Source organism: Onychostruthus taczanowskii, unplaced genomic scaffold, assembly GCF_017590055.1.
Source record: "Onychostruthus taczanowskii isolate IOZ18803 unplaced genomic scaffold, ASM1759005v1 scaffold40, whole genome shotgun sequence".
Lineage (NCBI taxonomy): Eukaryota > Metazoa > Chordata > Aves > Passeriformes > Passeridae > Onychostruthus > Onychostruthus taczanowskii.
The window spans coordinates 6,228,140-6,248,313 of record NW_024501460.1 but is presented as its reverse complement, the minus strand read 5'-3'; the positions used below and the strand labels follow the sequence as shown (position 1 = coordinate 6,248,313).

At 40.3% G+C, this 20,174-nt stretch overlaps 1 protein-coding gene across 3 annotated transcripts in view; it reads right to left on the bottom strand.

Moving 5' to 3' along the window:
* Window positions 1–689: 689 nt before the first annotated feature.
* DUSP22 (dual specificity phosphatase 22) overlaps window positions 690–20,174 on the bottom strand; it is a 43,925-nt gene continuing 24,440 nt past the window's right edge. For all 3 annotated transcript variants that reach the window (XM_041413107.1, XM_041413109.1, XM_041413108.1), the window contains exons 4-7: window positions 14,402–14,451; window positions 9,031–9,105; window positions 7,348–7,519; window positions 690–4,495 (exon numbers count right to left, since the gene is read on the bottom strand). In XM_041413107.1, the coding sequence (XP_041269041.1) occupies window positions 4,310–4,495; window positions 7,348–7,519; window positions 9,031–9,105; window positions 14,402–14,451 (483 nt within the window). In that variant the 3' untranslated portion in view covers window positions 690–4,309. The remainder of the gene's footprint in view (window positions 4,496–7,347; window positions 7,520–9,030; window positions 9,106–14,401; window positions 14,452–20,174) is intronic.

Below are 20,174 nucleotides of genomic sequence, written 5' to 3'. Positions count from 1 at the left end.
ACAGTTCAGCCTTCAGCAATGACTGAAGTGGCCATGAGATCTGGCTAAGATCTCACGATTATAATCTCAGGTTGGTGGCCTTTTTGGTTTGGGTTTGGATTTTTTTTTTCCCGATTGCCCAAATGTCAGAAATACTCTCTAAGCAGAGGTAGTGTCAAACCAGAAATTCAGTGAGTTATCTGTGGGAATTTGAACGGGGCATTTCCTCTCTTACACTATATGTTTCTTAATGTTTTCCCCTGAGAATCATCTGCCACTTACATCAGCTTCCTCTGACAGACCACTACCGAGAGCCTTGAACACTGGCAGCCTGAAAACTAGGTAAGTTTTACAGCTGGTAAAGCCCTAAATCAGTGTGCTATGAAAAGAAAGAATTTCAGAACAATAAAAAACATAGTATTCTCCATATACCCCATTGCAATGATGGGTCAGGAACAATCAGTAAGAGAGCAATATGCAAGAGCCTCTTGGGAGACTATCAAGAGGTGCTTGTGCTGAAGATTCTTGAACTTACCTGGAAGGAGTCGGTGAAAAGAGAGGTAGTTTCAAGAAGTCTGTGTGCAGGAGAAAAAAGTAATCACAACACTAAAATGAGTTAGTCTGGTACTCTTACTGTACCTGCAGGGATACAAACAGCGAGTAGAAGCCTTCTGGACACTACCATTGATTTCAAGAAATACAAAAGCAGATCAGGTGTTAACATTTAATTTTATTTATAAAAAAATTGTAGAACGTATTAAATACAAACATTTGGAAAAAGCAATCAAGGCTTCACTAAGATGCCCAGGAAGAGGAAGACAGCGAATCAAGAAGCTTACCAGATTTAGAATTTTAAACTAGTGGAATAATTGCTATAATTTTTCACTGACATCTTTATAGGTGGTGGCCATTATAGCAACCAAAGTTATTATCCCTTTTAAAAAACAGATATGATTTGCCATATCTTCCCATTCAACCACAAAATGTAAGGAAGCAACTTTTTCCAGGTTAAAAAACTTAGTAATAAATACTATTAATGCATTTACCCATTACCTACATTCTAAAACACTAGACATTTGCTTATAATCACACATGGATATCAAGTTTAGCCCAAAAAAAATCGATTATACATTTCAAATCTGGATATCCAAGAAGGTGTTATAAACTTTATACATTTTCCAGTGAACATCAAAATGAGGACAGTGTTTTGAAGTACAGAAACAAAATAACTGAATGCATCATCTACACTACAAAGGCCAACTACTAAGAGCTGAATTGGGTCTAGTCATGTTCCAGATAGCTGGAAAGTCCTACAAATTGCCACTGAAAGGCTGGTTGGAAGACAAATCATGTCACATTCTCAGTCTGCATTAGCTCCTCTCCCTCTCTAAAAGGCCAAAGGTGAGACCTGTAGCTCTCTCTTCTGCACCCGTGGTAATTAGGGAGCAAACCATCATTCTGCTCTCTACATGGACAAACCAGATTCAGGTTTTCTTAAACTGCTGTTGCTCTTATACTGCTCTTACCTGCAGTATGCAGTACACAAAGACCACTACACAAGATGTTGAAGGCGGAGACTGCAGAAAATACCCCTTCTGCCTTTCAAAAAGAGAGAAGCACTTCCACTCACTGACAATACGGCATTCCCTCCGTCTTCCCAGCTTACCCTGTATCTGCTTTGGAACTGCAGCATAATGCACACTGATGTTGGCTATATGAAACTCAGTTCCAAGAAAAATCCTGTTCAAGGGACCGACTCTTTGGAGATAACCAAACTATTTAAAAAAAAAAGTGCAGATTAATCTTGGACACATGAAAATTAACAGATATCTCCCATTCTGCCTTGTACGCATCAGAACAGTAAAAGAACTGCCAACTTACCAGCACCCACAGCATTACTAATGAAGGGACAAGAGTGCCAGGAGTGTTATAGGATACACAACGTTGGCAGCCAGCTACAGGAAGGACTGGCTGGACACCTGCAAGGCCATAGGCAGAATACTTCTGACAAAGCTGCCCTTTGGGGATGGGCTGATGCTGCCCTACGTATCCTATCATGAGTAGAGGGTTGAACAAATGGACCCGCATCCTGAACGTGTGTCAGACCCTGTTACCGAGGAAAACATTTTCCAATTATTACACCTACCCTCAGAGCACAGAAGGGACTGCCAACGTGGACACTGCTGGGCTGGAATTGTTAACCAGACTATTATCTGCAGATCTACATGTTCAGGAACAGCTAAATACTTATCTTACCAGGCAATCACAGAGCAACTGCTGGATATACCAAACAGGCAGCAGTTCATTTACCTGCAAGCTTGAAAACAAGGTAAGTTCCAGCACTTTTCCCAAATCCAGCAACATCCCTTACTGCAACAAAGATATGATTATCCTGCTCTCATCATGCTCAGTATACTTCAAGCACTTAGTGCAACCCTGATGCAGGCTTGACCTCAGATGAAATGGACAGGTCAGGTCCACCCCATTCCCTTTTTTCCTTTTAAGCAATTATTGATATGCACAACCCGTATTTCACAAGCCGTAACATATTTTTTAAGATACTTAACAACAGATATTTAATGGCCAGAGTTTACTTGACCCAAAAGCCTTGCTCCCATCCAAAGAATTCACTGCCACCAGCAAGCAAGAAATCTCATGTAGAGGAATCTTGTGAAGGAATGGGAGGCCAGAGTACCAAAGAAATTGAAAGAGACACAATTTGGACACTGTTTAGTATGCTGATTGCTTCTCACTCAGTGCTCAGCTTTTAGCATGATATACACCACACCTGAACAAATGAAGGGTTTGGTTTTAGTTTTCTATCTTGGCTGTTTGAATAGTATTTTTTATTTTCTAGAATCTTCAAGAAAAGTGGCCTTCCATCCTCCAAGTCAAAGACAAGAAATCATGATCTTGGTATCAGGGCCACTCCATATTATACCATCAGAAATCAATACACTGCCCAGAATCCCTACTGACATGTTTGAAGTTACACTCTTACAAGCCACTTGAGTCAGGCAATGGCTTCATTCCAGAAAAACACAACGTTACCAAGAGCGGAGTATGGCCCCTAGTTTCAACCTAGTTTAAAATATATTGTACAAATGCATTCCCGTAAATCTGATCACAGCAAAATATATAGTGGTGTTTAAATGGCAGGAAAGTTGAATTCCAACAACTCAATCTTTAAACCAGTGATAAATATGGGCAATTTTAAAAGAAAACAATAAACTTCTCAAACACAGACATTTTGAAATATACGTGCACACGCACTCTCGCACACACACGCACCCACTTACTTCACTCAGTGTTAGATTAAGATTACACAAGGCAATTTTCAAGGTTGCATTCACAACCACAATGACAAGAACAGCATTTTTGAGGTAGCTGAAGTCAAAGAGCAAACCACAGCACAAGCAAAGAAACAGGTGCTCGCACTCACACCGAGCCCACTCTTTGGAGACGCGTTATCGTGTGCGCATGGGCGCGTGCTGAAGAGGCACGTGTTTCGTGGGGAATGAAGTTCAGTGGCTCTGGAGACATGATCAACTATTCTCCAGAAAAGCTTATGTTGGGAGACCAGATGCACAGTCAAGGGAGCACGGCTTAAATCACTGCACATCAGCTGAGCTGTGGTAACAGCCTGGGTGCTCTTGGTCTGTGGCAGCTCTGCCGACAGCTCAGTCTCACAGGCACTGAAGCAAAGACAACTGCGGCGGTTGAAGGTGTTATTACTCAGAGCTGTCTGTCCCACTTCTCTCCTAGATGCCACTGCTGGGGGAAAGCTACTTGGGCCCCTGTCTCATCTGCTCCAGCTTTCAGCCTGCACTCAAGTTCACACCCACCTCCATGCTACTACCTGCCAATGGACTGTGAACAGGAGCAGCAGAGACACAGACTCGAGTTCCCTTCTTCAGGTGCAGTAACACCTTTGCCACACTAAGAGTGCAGAGATGCCAAACTGCCACAGCTTGAATCACCAGACCTCATCTCTCCAAGCCCTTTGCTAGCCTACAACAAGAGGAGTTGAGCTAACCTCACAGCAAATGCCAGGCAATGTGGGCAGAAGGGGACATAGCTGTGGCTGGCAGACAGACTGCCTCAGCCACAGTAACTGGATCCTGTCTCTGGGCATGAACAGAGCTTGATCCTGCCCGAATTACCAACTTGTGTGAAACACACTCATACACACACACACATAATGTCATCAAGAAGCTTTCTATAAATCAACAGTTTGCATGATTTACTGCTGAAAGTCTTGAAGATGGGATGGAAAACATGGCAAGATGTTTTGCAAAAGTAGAAAGGAAAAAAAATCGACCTCTTGCAACTAGGTCTCTGTTGTGTAGTTGCTGTATGAGAGTGATGGCACAGATGAGAAGTTGTTATTCCACTGCCTTCCTCCAGTACTCTGATGCAACTCTGCCTGCTCTTTGTATTTGCTCAGAAGATTTTTGGCTTCTTGCAGATCCTGAGAAGAGTTTTCCCCATATTCTTCTTTCAGCCACTGCCTGAACTGGAGAAATTGAAAAGACATACACAAAATAATGAAACAGTAACATGAAATGGATGGAGAAGTAATTCTTCTTCCTGTTCTACAGAATTTCAATAACCTTTAGGATCATACACAGTTTAAAGAAAAGCACTGCAAATATTGCATGTCCTTCAAGAGCAGCACAGAATGCACAGCACAGGAACACATGTTTGAAATCACTGAGACCCCTTACACCTCCTGAAATGACAAATCTGTGGAACAGCCTGGCCGACTGGAGCAACACAAAGTAAGGAACACTTGCTGGGAAAGGACATCCTGGACTTAAAATCTCCCTATTCCTGCTGCACACACAAACAATAAGAGGAATTAGTATGGAAGTCAATATGATTAGCCAACTTGCTCAAGTCACAACAGGCTGCAAGAAGGTTGAAGATCAGAAAGTGAACCACTCTTATAGGTTTTATCTTGAGCCCACAAACACCAGTAGTAAAAAATGTAGTGTGGATATCCTAATAGGTGTCTTCTAGGAAGAAACAGTCTATGAGTTTTACAAGCTATAGAATAGGACCCCACATGTTACTGATATGAATGACTGAATTTGGTACATGGTAACATATGTACCAGGCCCAGCTGATAGTCAGTCCAGCCCTGTATCCTGCTTTGAGAGTAACCAGATATAAATGATGAGGAAAGAACCAAGCAATGGCAGGACAATAATGCTGGAACCTTTTCCCTGGCCATTTCCTCAGCTTGCAGCAATTTTCAGGTCAGGTGTTTTCAGAGACTGAGGCAGTAACTTTGTGTCTGATAACAGAAATTAATTCTCTTGTCATGAGATCTCATTTTAAACCCACATTTTTTTCACCATGAGATACCCATAATCCAACAAGCTCAGTAAGTGCATACTGTATAAATCCTCCACTCCTTTTCCTTGATTTGGTCCTGCCAACAGATAACTCTGTCTCATAGGAAAGAGTGGAAATTTCACATGCTCACTTTTTCTATCCACTCAGCTCTGACCCTTCTCTGCCTGCTGGAGAATTTGAGTCCAGCTGAGGACAATTCCAGCTGAGGAACTGTCCAATTCCTGACAATTTTGTTGAGCTCACCTGCAGAAGCAGCTAGTAAACACAGACTCCAACTGTTGTGTCCCAGTGGGGATAGTATTAATTTTCCAAACCTTAACCTTCATGGCTATGTTCTGTTTGGGGCTCAAGAAATAGCTTGATCCATAAAGGTCATTTACTAGGATATTGGGAGAAAAGACCTCAACATAGATACTTCCTCCCATTCCTTAAGGAGGTCCTCAGGCAAATCTGAAGCCTCAGGCTACCATGTGGAAGTTTGGAACAGGGGCAAACTTTGTCATGACCTTAGTGACTAAGCCTCATCCTTTAAGACCAAGATCTAGATGGCAAAATTCCAGAGAGGCCACAGGATACCACCACCCTTTAGTGGAACAGCAAAACACCAAACGCTGCTGAAATCTGAAAAAAGTTCACGCCCTTGGCAGATGGCATCATTCCACCAAAATCAGGTGTATAAACAGACACCTGCTGAGGATGTGGTTGCTTTTAAGAGACGGTAAGAAACTACAGCCCAGCCAGTGAATACAGGTGGATACTTCTTTTTGCAACCTACTGCCTCCCCCTCAGTGAATAAAGACAGAATGCGCAGTCCATGGTGGATGAAAAAAGAGAGACGTTACTGTCTTTATCAGGCTATTTGCATACAGCCTTAATTGTCACTGCTGTTAGACCAAACCAATTAGAGTAGAAATGACTGTAAGGGAGGAAGGAGACAAGTCTGGAAAGTCCCTCTCTGACTTTTGTCTCTTAAAAATCAGTTATTCTACCATTTACAACAGTTCCAAATGATCCAGGAAACATTCAGTTAAATATTAAAAAAAAAACGCAAATATTTACAGTTGCTAACTGCATCATGCAAAACAAATGGTAATTTCTAAACTCTGAGCTTTCTGCAGCAGAATGACAGGGATGGAATAAAAAAAACAACATCCTTTGTCTTGTGTATTTTGCTTTCCGACTTTGGTTCGCCTCTGTTGTTGTTATTTTTATAAGCTCAACAAGCACAAAAGCCCGCACAACAACAACAACATGCTGAGCAATGGAAAATGGAAAGGACAGCCACAGTAGGTTGGTAACGTAAGTGGAAGTCACCAATCTCCCACGGGGAGCAGGTCTTTTGCGTAGGATGGGGCTTTTTTGGAGTAAGAAACTAATTTTTGTTTTATGAAACCCCTTTAGCAATCCTACATTTTCTTTGATTCTCCTAGTCCTACAAAACCTTCAAAAGGCTAATAAGAAAAAAAAGGTTCAGATCTGAGGCTGCCCTAAACACCAGAAGATTTATGAAGTCTTAGCCACAGAAGGTGGGAGGGGGTCACAACACACAAATCATAAGGACTTAGTTTAACTCCTGGACATGAAAGATTTGTGATAATGATTTCTTTCCTGATTACTATTCCAAATGAATGTGTTGGGAGGAAACTCACTACTTTTAAACAACTGGTAGTTATAGGCTGGCCTTTTACCTATGTTCTGAGAACTCAACCTTTACCTTTTACCTCTCTAAAGGTGTTAATCTTAAACTGTGTCTTAGCTCACATGAAGCAACCACCAGATTGACTGCACAGCTGGGCAGGAGGTGCCTAATCCCTACTCTGATCCAGCATTTCCTGACACCTTCAGATCTATCTGTATCTCCTTTGTGGAACTGGCTGGGCTAAGAAGCCTTTCCCTCAAAGCAAAAACAGGGAGTCCGATAAACCACACAGACCACAAAATAGTGAGAAGTAGCCCATGATCTGACTTGGAGTTGTGTTTCACAGCTCTTTTTTGTACTTCATTTACCTGATCAACATCATGCTTTTCGAATTCCTGTAGCTGTCTCTGGAAGCCCATGTTGGGATTGGCACAGGACCTCGCCGCGCGGACAACAGACAGCGCATCTTCCCAGCCAAAGTCTGTGATGGTCATGATGTAGGCAACCACCAGGGTGACACTCCTGGAGACACCTGCAAGGCTGCATGGAAAAGGGGGTGCCATACACTGAAGCAGTGCTGTACTTCACCTGTCACAGCTAAAAGCATCACTTCTCAACATCACAGACTGCTGTGTTGCTTGACATGAGGAAGAAATATTATAATATTTGAGTTAAGTTGTTTTGGTGCTACTTTTTCAAATGCAGCAGAAAAAAAATCTACATGATCAAGAAAGTGGGTTTTGAGTGGTAACTCATGTGAGGCTGAAAAGGAAGAAATCAGTATGAAGTAGTCACAAAAGCAGGGGATAGTGCACACATTCTAAGTTAGATTTGGGTTTTAAAAAGGCAGAAGTAAGTCACCCACTTTTTTTCTTCTGTTTATAAAGATCAGAGCAGTGAAATAAAACTGTTTCCTCTCCACCATGTATAAAGGCTGCAATTTCATGGGGCCAAAATGAACTTTAACTGAACCAGTAAGAGGTATGTATGTCTGGTTGCTTGAGTTCCTCTTTCTGCTATCCACTGCATTGTGCAGCTTAAACTCTCAGGACTCCAGTTTCCCAGATGAAAAGCTGGGATAGAGTAAGAATCATTCATGATGCCTGGTTGGACAACATTGGACAAATTCAGAATTATTTCTATTCAGAGTATTAAAAATGTGTTAGAGTTATATTTACCACAGTAAAAATAAAGAGTTACCAGACTCTTTCACCATTTTATGTTTCTGAATACTTCACAAATTTAAATATATGTTTTTTAAAACTCTATCAGTATTCAGACTACTTATTCCTGTTTTCCATACACCAAGACTGACCAAATGGCTCATGCACAGCCCTGTCATGAGTCAATAGCAAAGTGAGGATTTATACCCAGGGCCTGTGTACAAGTCCAGTGTTCAAATCATGAGATGACTCTGATTCCAGATGTAGACTCAGATATGGCCTTTGGACATACAGCACAAAGACCACAGCCAATAGCTGAGAGCAAGAAAAAGCCCAGGGTGGGATTTCCTTTTCTATTCTTTACAGTCCCAGGAACATCTCTCCAATCAGGGTCTTGCTATTAACAAATTCAACATCTGAATGCTTCAGCAGTTTAAAGAAAAGAAAGAGGGGAAAAAATCAATTTGTGTTCAGACAGGCTTTTTTAATGACTCTGAAGTCACCAAAACAGCCGTTAGAGAAACTAATCAAATTATTAGGATTATGGAAATCACATTTAGAAATCCAGTGATTAAAATGATGAGAAATAAATAGTATGTCTTCAGCCAACACATTCCTAGTCAAAATGTTTGATAAGAGAAGGTCAAGAAGAATTTCATGGGCTCCTTTCATCTCCAAGCAGCTGCCCACCCCAGGGACTTGAAAGTTCTAGCATAAGGCTTTAATGGCATTTGCAAATCTTCTGGGGCTCTTTGAGTAAAGTGGGCAATTTAGTCCAAGCAGATTTTGCCACAGAGGAGAGATGACCACTAATTTATTAAAATTATGAACATCCAAATCAAGGTAGAGAAACCCTTTAAAAGTTTTTTTAGCGAGCAGTATACATACCAGTGAACTAAGCAGCCTTCACCTGTGAGCCGGCACTCATGGATAAATTTGATGCTCTCTCTGAAATGCCTTGCTCTGAAAACAAAAGCAGAAGGAGGATAAAGAAAGTGCTGCATTTAGTAAAATCACTACTTAGAAAGAAAGAAATATATCCGAAAGCTCACCTCACGCTGTTTCTAGAATTTAGAACTGAATACAGGTCTTACAAAGTAAAAGTTATTGTCTCCCAATGAAACACAGAACTCAATGGTGTAATTTATTTGCCACTCTATCCAAGTAAGAGACTGGTATTTTAGGCACTACAGTGTGATAAACTTTATTCTGATGACTGTCAAGTCCGTATTTCTGTGTGTGTTTGATTCTTCCTAAACGCAGTGACTTGACCTCACATGTCCTTGTGTGCTCAGATGTCAGGTGGAACTCAGCACAACTACACGAGCAGTTCTCCAGACATGTCTCTCACAAAGAGACACTGCCTGCTACCCAAACTTATGCTGAACTCTAACTCTACCTCCTCCTTCAAGCCATGTCTTTCTGCTTGGCTACATGAAATCACTTCCTTTTGTCTCTGCTATGAAAAAATTCTCAATTCAAGCCCTATTTTCTTTATTTCCTTCCAGTCTGCTCCTTTCAGACAGCAGTACCCTTTCTGCCCTTATTCAGGGTGTCAGCCTACAGCCTACCTGTTTTAAAGCAGCAGAGGAGAAAACCTAGAGAAGATTCTGTCTGCAAAGTTTAGGGTTTATAATCTCATTATCCTTTACACATGCCCCTTTTATTTTAAGTGGGGCACAGTGAAGGATAGCTAGCAGGCAGCTGTCATCATCTGAGTGGATGTGCAGCACTGCCTCTTTGCATCCCAGTTCTAAGTTGCACACCCTGCCTTTCCGACTGTGAAGCCTTTGGCACTGCCTGCAGTTTACCACAGCTGCAAGCAGCACCCCTTAGCTCAGCAGAGCTGGAGCTCACGGTGGCCTTTGAGTGCTCTTGCAATTCAAGCTCACAAGCAGAAGCAGTGTGGGCAACACAGGCAGAGGAAAGAGGTTCTTAGGGGGCAGTCATTGCCAGGCCTGCTGGCAAGGGCAAACCTGAAAGCACATTGCGCTCAACACCCATGAAACACAACGTCCTGTATTCAAGATGTTTCCCCTTTCTGGGTGAATATTATACCACAAGGGTAAAAGAAAAAAAACCTCAGCTCAGCACCAGCAGCCACACAAAAATCAGGAATACCCACATAAAAGGAAGCTTCCCTTCCTGCCTAACAGTGCAGCTGCTGATTCTGTAAACACTCCTGACCTGAAGGACAACACTGATGCAACAGAGTGTCACTGCCTGCAGAACTTGCAAACACAATGATATCTAACTGGAATAAACAAAAAGAAGATCCCAAGCACAGGACTCCCTCTCCAATGGAGTTCCTGCATCACTGGATACAACATGGAAAACACAGCTAGAGAAGACCCAAGCAGCTTATTTGGAAAATCTCAAGGCACAATGCACTCCCAAGCCTTAGGACAGCAGGTCAACTCAGGCTTTTATATTTCTCAAGGAACTGATGAAGCATGTGGGATAAGTGAAGACAAAGCCTTACAAATGCATGTGTACTCGGACTGCCATGCCAAACCAATGCCACTGACTGAGTTCTAACAAATCATGGTGCTCAGGTCTGCCAGGGAAGCACAAGAGGTTTCACATGAACAAATTTAGAGGACAAATGAGATCTCTGGCTATGTGTGCAAGAGGCTTTGCTATTGCACAATGAAGAACTTAGCTGAGATTGAAAGCATTCACTTAGATGCAGCTTGGTTAGGTCTGTATTATCTGACCTGATCTTCTCATCTTTTCTCTTTCTCTCTAGAAAATCTGGCCAGGAGGGCAGCTTCATGCACCAGTGAATTTGTTTCAATGGTCTCGCACAAGTTTCGGTAGACACTTCAACACTCTGGTTTGAAAAATATCTGTGACTGAGCAAAACACCTTTGCAAGGTACTAAACATCGTGAACTCCATTCACTCAGTTTTCTTCACCCTTCCTCACTGCTGATGCTCAGATTGCTGATGTGCTTTCAAGTGTGTTTACAGGCATTCATGAAAATGAGAAGAGAAATAGTCACATCTAGAATTAGTGCTGCTCTATAGCACTCTGGCCCCTCCTCAGCTTGAGCCAGAGAAAAGGAGGCATGTACTCCTCCACAGCCCTAGGGCATCAGGGTCCCTTCTGGAGCAGCAGACACAGTGGCCTGAACTCATTTTCAACATTATGGCAACACCATATTTATATGAAAACTAAGATTGAGGACCAGTTAGCTGTGTGGCAAGTGCCAGACACAAAGAAGAATGGTAAGTCTTACACTAACCACAAAACAGTTGACTATCATCTCTAACAGGAAAGCACTTGACAAATGTGTTGATTTGCAGCCCATTTGTTGGACTTCAGGTTAATTTATTACATGATATCTGGCTCTTGCATCTCCCAGCTGAAAGCTGGGTCCTGAACTGCATCATCTTTACAGTGGGAAAACACCACAGGAAGAACCACCAGTACAACGCCCCTACCAGGATGTTGTAGAAGTTATCTAAACTCATGCATTAGCACGCTGCATAATTCAAAACTGGACCAAGAGCAGAGTTATGATACCAGAGCTGTATTTTCATTTGTTGCTAGTTAGACTTCTACAAAGATTCACAAAGGTTAAAAAGACAGCATCCAAATCAGATAGGACGAAGCATCTTGATTTTTCTTTCCTTTGGTGATGTAAAAAAAGTCTACCAAAATTTTCTCCTGTTAATAGGTCATCTGGCGTCTGCATTATCACCACTAACCACCTGACTGTTGGAGGTTAATTCCTTAGAATCAGGCAGTCAAAGATAATTAACTGGAACAGGGTAGGAAGGGAAGATTTTATTTCTATAGAAATAACTTTTTAGTGATGACTTCTACAGAGGATGACATTTCTGGAGCAGTTACTGGCCCAAGGTAAAATTCTCACAGACCAGGGAAAACATTGATTTAACATCTAGGAAGTACCTTGAGTCTGAAAAGCAATTGCTTTCTCCCTATGCTTGCTAGGAGCAGAACAGGGGAGTAAAATAAAGCTTTTGAGACACTTTAGTGAACACACACATGCTAACAGTGGAATCCCTGCTGCTGTATTTCCCTGGCAAGTCATCCCTCTGAGGAAAAGAACTCCACTAAACAAGCTTTCTAGAAGTAAATGTGCATTATACACACAAGAAACCAGAGGTTTCCTTCAGAAAAACTGAGCTGATGTGCATTAAGAGCTCACAGTCCCAAAATTCAGTGGGTAAAAGACTTCCAAGTTGGCCCTTGCTGTTGGGAAACAGACAAGAGAAGAGTGCACCCCATCAGTTGTGCCTGTCACCCCTTGCTAAGAGAACACAAGGACCTGCAATACAGGATGCTGCTTGGTTGGTTGTTTTTTTCTCCCTAGAAAGAAACCAAGAGAATCCCTCTTTTAGACGAAGAGGGTAGACATGCAAAGATGTTGCAGAGGGATCAATTCCCTTTCCTGTTCCCTAGCTATCCCTCCCTCCACAGTGGGCACAGGCAGTATGGTTAACCACTCCCAGATAAGACAGCATCCAGTCCTCACAGGCTGAACAAAAATAACTTCCTCTTTCTTTCAGAAGACTGCATGTGCAAAGCAAGCAATGGTGCTATTTGTGAGCATCATGATTTGATTTTACTTGAAGGCCTGGACTGTATAAAGTGTAAGAAGAAAAATCAGTTACTCATCAAGTTTTATTTTAAGTGATCGAATGTATCAGTATTAGAAGTAATGACGTTTGCTTGCAACCACCTGATACCAAAGCAAGTATTTTCGATGCCTGCAGCGTAACAGAAACAATACTCATGCAAATATTCCATCTTCTTACTGAAGCCTTAAGAGCCTTGGTACTGCGCCAGACAGCTCGAGCACAGGAGCTGGATTTTCAATATAACTCCTTGATATTTTACAGTGAGGGAATTGTACATTGATTGATGTTCATCATAAATGCCATCCTTTCTCTTTCCAATCCCGATTTATCTCTATTAACAAAGGAAGCAGGTTTAAAAAATATTTTCAAAAACGCTACACACCTCAAAACGCTAATGAACAATTAATGACGTGAATATTTTCCTCTGATCTCATATTAGCTTTCCTTCCCAAAAGGATATTTCTTTAAATTTATTTATTTTTTTTCTAAATATTAAGGCCATGGAAGTTGTCCATGACAAAGGCAGTTAGCTCTCTGCCTTCTCATTACAGACCTGAAATTTAGGGGATTAGGGTGTTTTTCATTGCGGGTGGGGTGTGGTGCCTTTTTTTTTTTTTTTCCCTTCCCCTAAAATCATGACAGAAATGCAGAATGAAAAGGCAAATCATCACACATCAAGTGCCACGCTGGAATCTTTCTAGAGTATGAGAAACACATGCTCTAAAAATATCCCCCAAAAGCATGAGCCAAAAAATTGCTGTGATACAAGAGAAAAGCAGTGCTGCACTTCCTTCCGTACCTACCAGGCCTCTTTCCACTACTTGTCTCTCTACCAAAACGTGGTAGTAGGATGTGGCTGAAACCCCCCTCACCTCTCCCCAACATAAACAGTGAGCTCTAGAAGAAAGAGCTGGTCACCATCCAAGTCCTTTTGTTTTGATTTCTCTTTGGAATCAAGACTTGCCATGCTCAATTAAAAGCAGGGGTAAGTCAATTAGCATTACGTGAACTTTAGCAGAGATAAGAAAGAGCAAGGCTTGGACACCCTAGTTGCAGTCCCTATGTCCTCAAGATCAGACAGGGCAGAAAACTCCCCGCCAGCTTATACTAAGAGCAGCAGGGACTTCTGAGGCAGGTTCAAGAAGTCCCCAGCAGATTGTCACAGAGTTAGTTTGCACACAGGGACTTTGTTTTGAAGGCCCACTGTGAGGTATTTATTTCAACCCTTGAGGCACCAGGCTTCAAACCTCTTTCAAATATTGTGTTTCGTTAATGGCTGCAGTTGGCACTAAAAAACAAACAAACAAATAAAAAAAAAACAAAACAAAAAAAAAAAAAGCAAAAGAGGAGCCAAACACAAAGATTTATAAAAACAGTGGCTAGAATAAACTGTGACTGAATTAGGCTCAGACTCACTAAGGAATTCCTGAAGTTTAAGGACACAAATCAAGAGTGTTTACGTACTGAGCCTCCTAAAAACACACACAAAAAGCAGTTTGAAATGAAGTGTTACTGGGTTTTCTTAACAGATTAAACCCCACATTTGTGTAATACTCATTAGAGATCAGAATCAGAGCTTTCAGCAAATTTTAAAATAGGCATCATGGGATTTCTAGGGTTTTGTGATTTACTTTTTAAAAAATACTTACAAGTTCTGCGAGGGTGAGTCAGCAGCAGGAATGCACAGATACTTCATTCCCTGTATAAAGAAGCAAAACGGTGTGAGAAGAAAAGATTCAAGTTAAACACATTCATCCATCACAGCACAAGTCCCGCTCTAGACTGGTGGAATATTAATGATTTTGAGGAAGCAACACCATCATTCAGAAGAGATCATCTCTATACAGTCAGATTTTAAAACACTTGCTTTCACATTGCTAAGGCACCAGCATATAGCTTAGTCATGCTTCTCCCAAGGCTCAATAGTGATCTTTTACAAAAAGGAGCATCTTTACTAAAAAGATCAAAACTTCTTTCTGAAAACACAATTGTTCTTACATTTCTAGGAAAATGAAGTTGCATCTTCTCCTGCCCTTCCTTTTCTCTGAACAGATGTTACAGCCTGAAATTGTGATATGCAGTTTCTTTTAAACTCACATAATCATTTTTCTTTATTTCAAAAAAATATGTTTGTGGTATAGATTTTGTTTTCTTATTTTTTGAAACCTTCAAAAAAGACAACCATAAAACTCATACTTTTCTTCCACAAAATTAGCCTCTCCTTCTTAGTCAGCTATCATAATAAATTACCAGATCAAGTAAGGAAGTTAGATAACCATTTCTGATGCATGAAAAATGTTACTGGATATATTTAAAACAACATATCTACAATCCTACACTACTGCTTTGCATTGTCAACACTCATTTCAACTGTCATTTTATTTTCAAAGGATTTTTTGCTCCTATGACTGTTAAGAAACAGAACACTTCTGAAAGCACATTTAGGTGACTTCTCAAATAGGACTTCCAAGAATACAATCTGCAGCTCAGACACACAAAAACTATATTATTCACTGGAACTCTATTGAATTACATCAGTTGCCAAGTTACAAATTCTTCAGTTGCACTTGTAAAGATAAGAATTCAAGCAAAAGGGTCATTAAAAAATGCACCTAAATCCATCCTTTTGTGACAATGCATACTCCTGTAATAATCCCAATAATCATGTTTATGTTGAACATAAACAGGTTCAACACCACACATGGAAATTCACACATTTATGTGCAAGATATCCCTTGCCAACAAGGTGGAACACAATCTGCACCCACCAGGCATTTTATTTGCCAGCTGGGGAAAGAAGAGGAATTTTCACTGCTCAAGTGTGTGGCTACCTGAGGTAGCATTATCTACAACCCCTTTGCTTTGCTGGCTGAGAAACCCCTCCATATTTCCCCTATATATACTTTGTGTCTTCACTTGCCATTGCACAAAGAGCAAGCCCCTTTTACACGAGATCCTGACCCCAGCACCATGACATACCTCTGCAAGGTGCACAAACTTTACCACTTTATCAGAGAGATTGTGGTGCGAAACAATCAGAAACATTCTCGAAAACCAAGCGGGCCCCACAGCCAAAAACTGATCCAAAGCAACTTGTATAGACAGACTCATTAGAAAGGTAGTGTAGCAGCAGTACTTATACTGATATTAGGCTGATGAGCCAAGGATAATTAATTGTATTGACAGATGAATTACAATAATAAGAATTTGTATGACACATCTTAGAGGTTTATCTTGGACACTAGTATCACTTCAAGTGAGTCACTCCAGTAGAATGAGGGCCTGAGATCCGAAAGTAAATTTACATGCTATTCTTTCCCCATCACCTCTAGCAACTCCATACCATTGAAAAATTGAAAATTGAGGGCAGGAGATGGGTTAGCTCTGGAGTGCAGTGCATGCCAGAAGGTTCTCTCCTCCTGCACGCACTGACGCAAGTTGTTCCGCAGATTTCAGAAGCTATGGCACATGCTGAGTGCTTTTCACAGGCTGAGTGCAGAGGGGCTTTCAGACCGTGTTCACTCTAAAAGCAGAAGTAGCACCCAGCACAAATTTAAGACCTGCAATGTTCCTTTTTTTGTCATGGCTGGTTAGTTCCAACTACTGCAAGCAAGCATGAAACCAGCCTATGAGAGACCACAGGTGGTCCCGAATGGCTCATCCAAAGCCTGGTCCTGGACATCTTGAGCACTTACAACTTCAGTGAAGCCCATAGCACACTTTTCATTACTGGGCTTGCAAACACTCAGCACCAGCCTGTTAGCTTTATTGATACATCTTCTCCGAAAGGAGATGGTTTAAGTTACTGGAATTTGGTATTTTGACTGATGTATATCACCTGTGTTTCTGGAAGGCTGTGGTGATGGACTCCTCCCTGTGAGGAAATAATCACACACTCAACTCAGAAATAGTTAGAGGTGGGATTTCAAAAGTACTGTGCAGTGACCTAACCCATCTCCCACAAAAATCAACAGTGAAACTCTTAGCAACTTCGAGCCAAACACAGTTTGGCCAGAATTGGTAACTCCTGAGGATCCCACCCTACCATCTAGTTTTGCTTCTCTTGGTTGAAATAATAACTATAATAATAGGATCAAATACCATTCATCATAATCAGATACTTGAAATATAACATCACCACAAGATTGTATGAAGCAGGTATTCATACATGAGACTCAGGATTTTTTGTGCAGCTATTCTACGCTGATTGCTGGAATTAGATTTTCCTCACACATACTGTATAGACTTTCTTTTTTTAAACATATCAGCAATAGGAAGACACTTAATTGCTGAACCCTGCTGTTTATGACTCTTTTTGGAAAAAAAAACTATCCAGGATCATAATATTTGTATATCTGTGCCCCAAGACACTACTGTCTTTCCTGTGCACATACCCTGCAGGCACCATCAAAGAACTGTCCCAAAGGGACCTTTCAAGCAGAACAGTTTATGCCAAGCAAACAAACAGCTACCTACAACATTTAATATAGGGTACTAGCATGCAAGAAAGACAGAAACACCACTATTTTCTTACCTAGCAGTTTGTTTGCCATTCTCAAACTGCAAAGCATAAAATGTTAGATGGCAACAATCACTGGAACAGTGACTACAACAGAGTAAGCTAAATCAAAGACTGTTGAAACCAGCTTCATGTGAAAATTTCAACAGGCTCCAAATTAGTCTCTAGTCAGCAGTTTCATTAAATAAACCTGAATCCAGTTGCAGATGCAATATCCCAATTGAACCAAACTGGCCTATTAATAAAGATGGAAAAACAAATACAAATTTCATGTCAACCACATGGAAGTCTTTATTTACATCTTTTTAAATTAAGGACACTTTGTTCCCTAAGAATGACAATTCTGTAAAATTATTCAGTGAAGGAAGGACAGAACAACTCAAAACAGGTATTGTGCCAAATTCACCTACACACACTAAATTAGGTGCTACAGAGCAGCTACTCATTTCAAAACATGGTTTTTATTCAAAACAAAGGGAAAAGCATGCAAAGCCTAAAAACTGATGAAAAGAGAAACACAATTTAAAATCCTATACAAAGTAATACATGCCCTTTATTTATTGCATATTCTTGCATATATATTGTTATTCAAAAATTTATTCAGCTGACCACTATGTCAGTCATGCTTTATCTCTCCCAACACGCTTTTCCTCAGAGTACCCAATTAAAATCTATTGATCCAGCCTTTTTAATTACACAAAATCTATGTATATTATTAGGTAATATAACATCCCAAATATATGGAATGGGTATAGACCAAAGCTCCTAGGGCAATGAGATGCTGAACACAGGATTTTCCTGCTCATCTCAATTCACTACTACTTTCCACTTGTTACTTTGAAATCACTGCTCACTTTCCTTTCTCCATCAATCACCTTTACCACCAAACACCTCTACCTTCCAACAAATACACACAAACCAGACTTTTTGCTTATTACTTACATGATGATCCTAACTGATACCCCCATCAAATAAAAGCAGTGCTTCCATTTCTTTTGGTTATTTAACCTGTTATCATTGTCCCCAAAAAATCAGTAAAATAAAATATAATTTACTTTTTTGTTTTCTGTTTCAGCAGAGTAACCACCAAAACTAGATTTCTCTCGTAGGCCCTGAAACTGAGTGCTGCAGTTAAACCGATACAGTGAGAGCTAACAAAACTATGGCAAGTATTCAGATTTCAAGATTGTCAAAGCTGAAACAAGGGAGAGTTAAGTAAAATTTCAAAAATTCACTGTTATTTGAGAAACAACAACACTTTCATCACAGATTCTGGAATTAATAAGCAGCTCTACTGCAGTGAATATCAGGGGATTAAACCAGATTTCAGGTGCACACATATATATGCAGAAACTTTACAGTCAATAATGTATTAATGGAATTCTGTCAATATTCAAATTCCTAATTATTTTAGAGGTTGATCTACTAAGGTTGGAAACAGAACAGTTATGTCACATTTGGAAAAGTCAGTAAGACTAAAGAACAAAACTTTCCCAATATCATTAGCTTTTAAAAAAGGTAATTACATATTTGCTATTAAATCCAGTACTTCATTCAGTGCTCAGGAACACAATGGTCCAGTATAGAGAAAACTCTGTTTCTATTCTACTTAAACAGAATCTTATTTTAAAAACTCCAACTTCATTTTAACTAAACTTGTAAAAACTGGCATTTGGGGTTTTTTGGAAGAACTTGTAGAATTTTGCAGTAGCAGAATGACATACCTCTAAGTGCCAAACGTCGACTAATGGGTCAATGACTGAAAACAGGACCTTTGCAGAGCACACACAAATTCAATTGTACAATACCAAGAATTATTTCGGCTCTGAAGAGAATAAAGTGTAAAAAGTGCTGCAAGACAAATGCAGCACCCATACAGATGGCTGCTCCTTTGCAATGATCGAAGATATTCTGAAGTCATTGAGAATGACAATCAGTTTGATTACATCTTAACTATACTAATATATGTTCTATATGTCAAAGGAAACTGTCCAGTGATTCTTACATAAAATGAGCACTCAGAAAAACAGCTTGCACGAGAATAAGAAGGACTAAAAATGCTACTCATTATTTCACGTTCAGTGGGTTTTCCAACTAATGTTTTTACAGACGTTCTTCAGAATATCATCTCTGCCGCTGCTGTACATACATTTCTGAGGTTCTAGTTAGCACTGGAAACCTGAGTCTAGAGTGTCAGATTTTAAAAGTTGAGGAGAGGGGGAAAGAACCTCAAATTACAAAATTTCTGCTCTCCAAGGGCAAAGAGTAGGGGGAAGGGTCCGTAAAAAAAAGTTCAAAAAGAGCAGTATTGTATTTTTGTCATTACACTTCTCTGTACATATGTAAAGATACCATCAACGATTTCCAAGAATATTTTTTTTAAACATAAAACTCTAAATTTATATTTGTGAACCAAGATGCAAATAGAAAACCTCCAGCACCTGGCAAGTTCTTTCAGGTTAGTCAAAAACCATGTGTTAATTTGAGTCGTCACATCAACAGATGAGGACAAGAGGACTTATTTTTGTTTAGGGGCATTTCAGCAAAAAAGCTAAAGTGGGAAACAGTCAGCACAAAGCTTCCTCAAGCCAAACCAATGAGACTTTATACAGGGTTTAGTCCAGTAATGTACCAAACTGAACCTGCTAAACTGAAAACCGTTCAACCGTTTGTTTGTCCTTTCAGTTACTTTCTGTAGCAATCACCATTAGTGCTGATTTTATTAATGACTCACAGAAAATGCATTTGTGTTTCAGCCAAGGATAACCACTAATTGACTTGAGTGAACAACACACTCAGGTTTGCCTTTGAAAAATATCATAAACAAAATTGCAATGACATGAGCAATATGAACAGCGGCAAATGTGATGCTTCTGCAATAGAATTCATACATTTCATTCTTG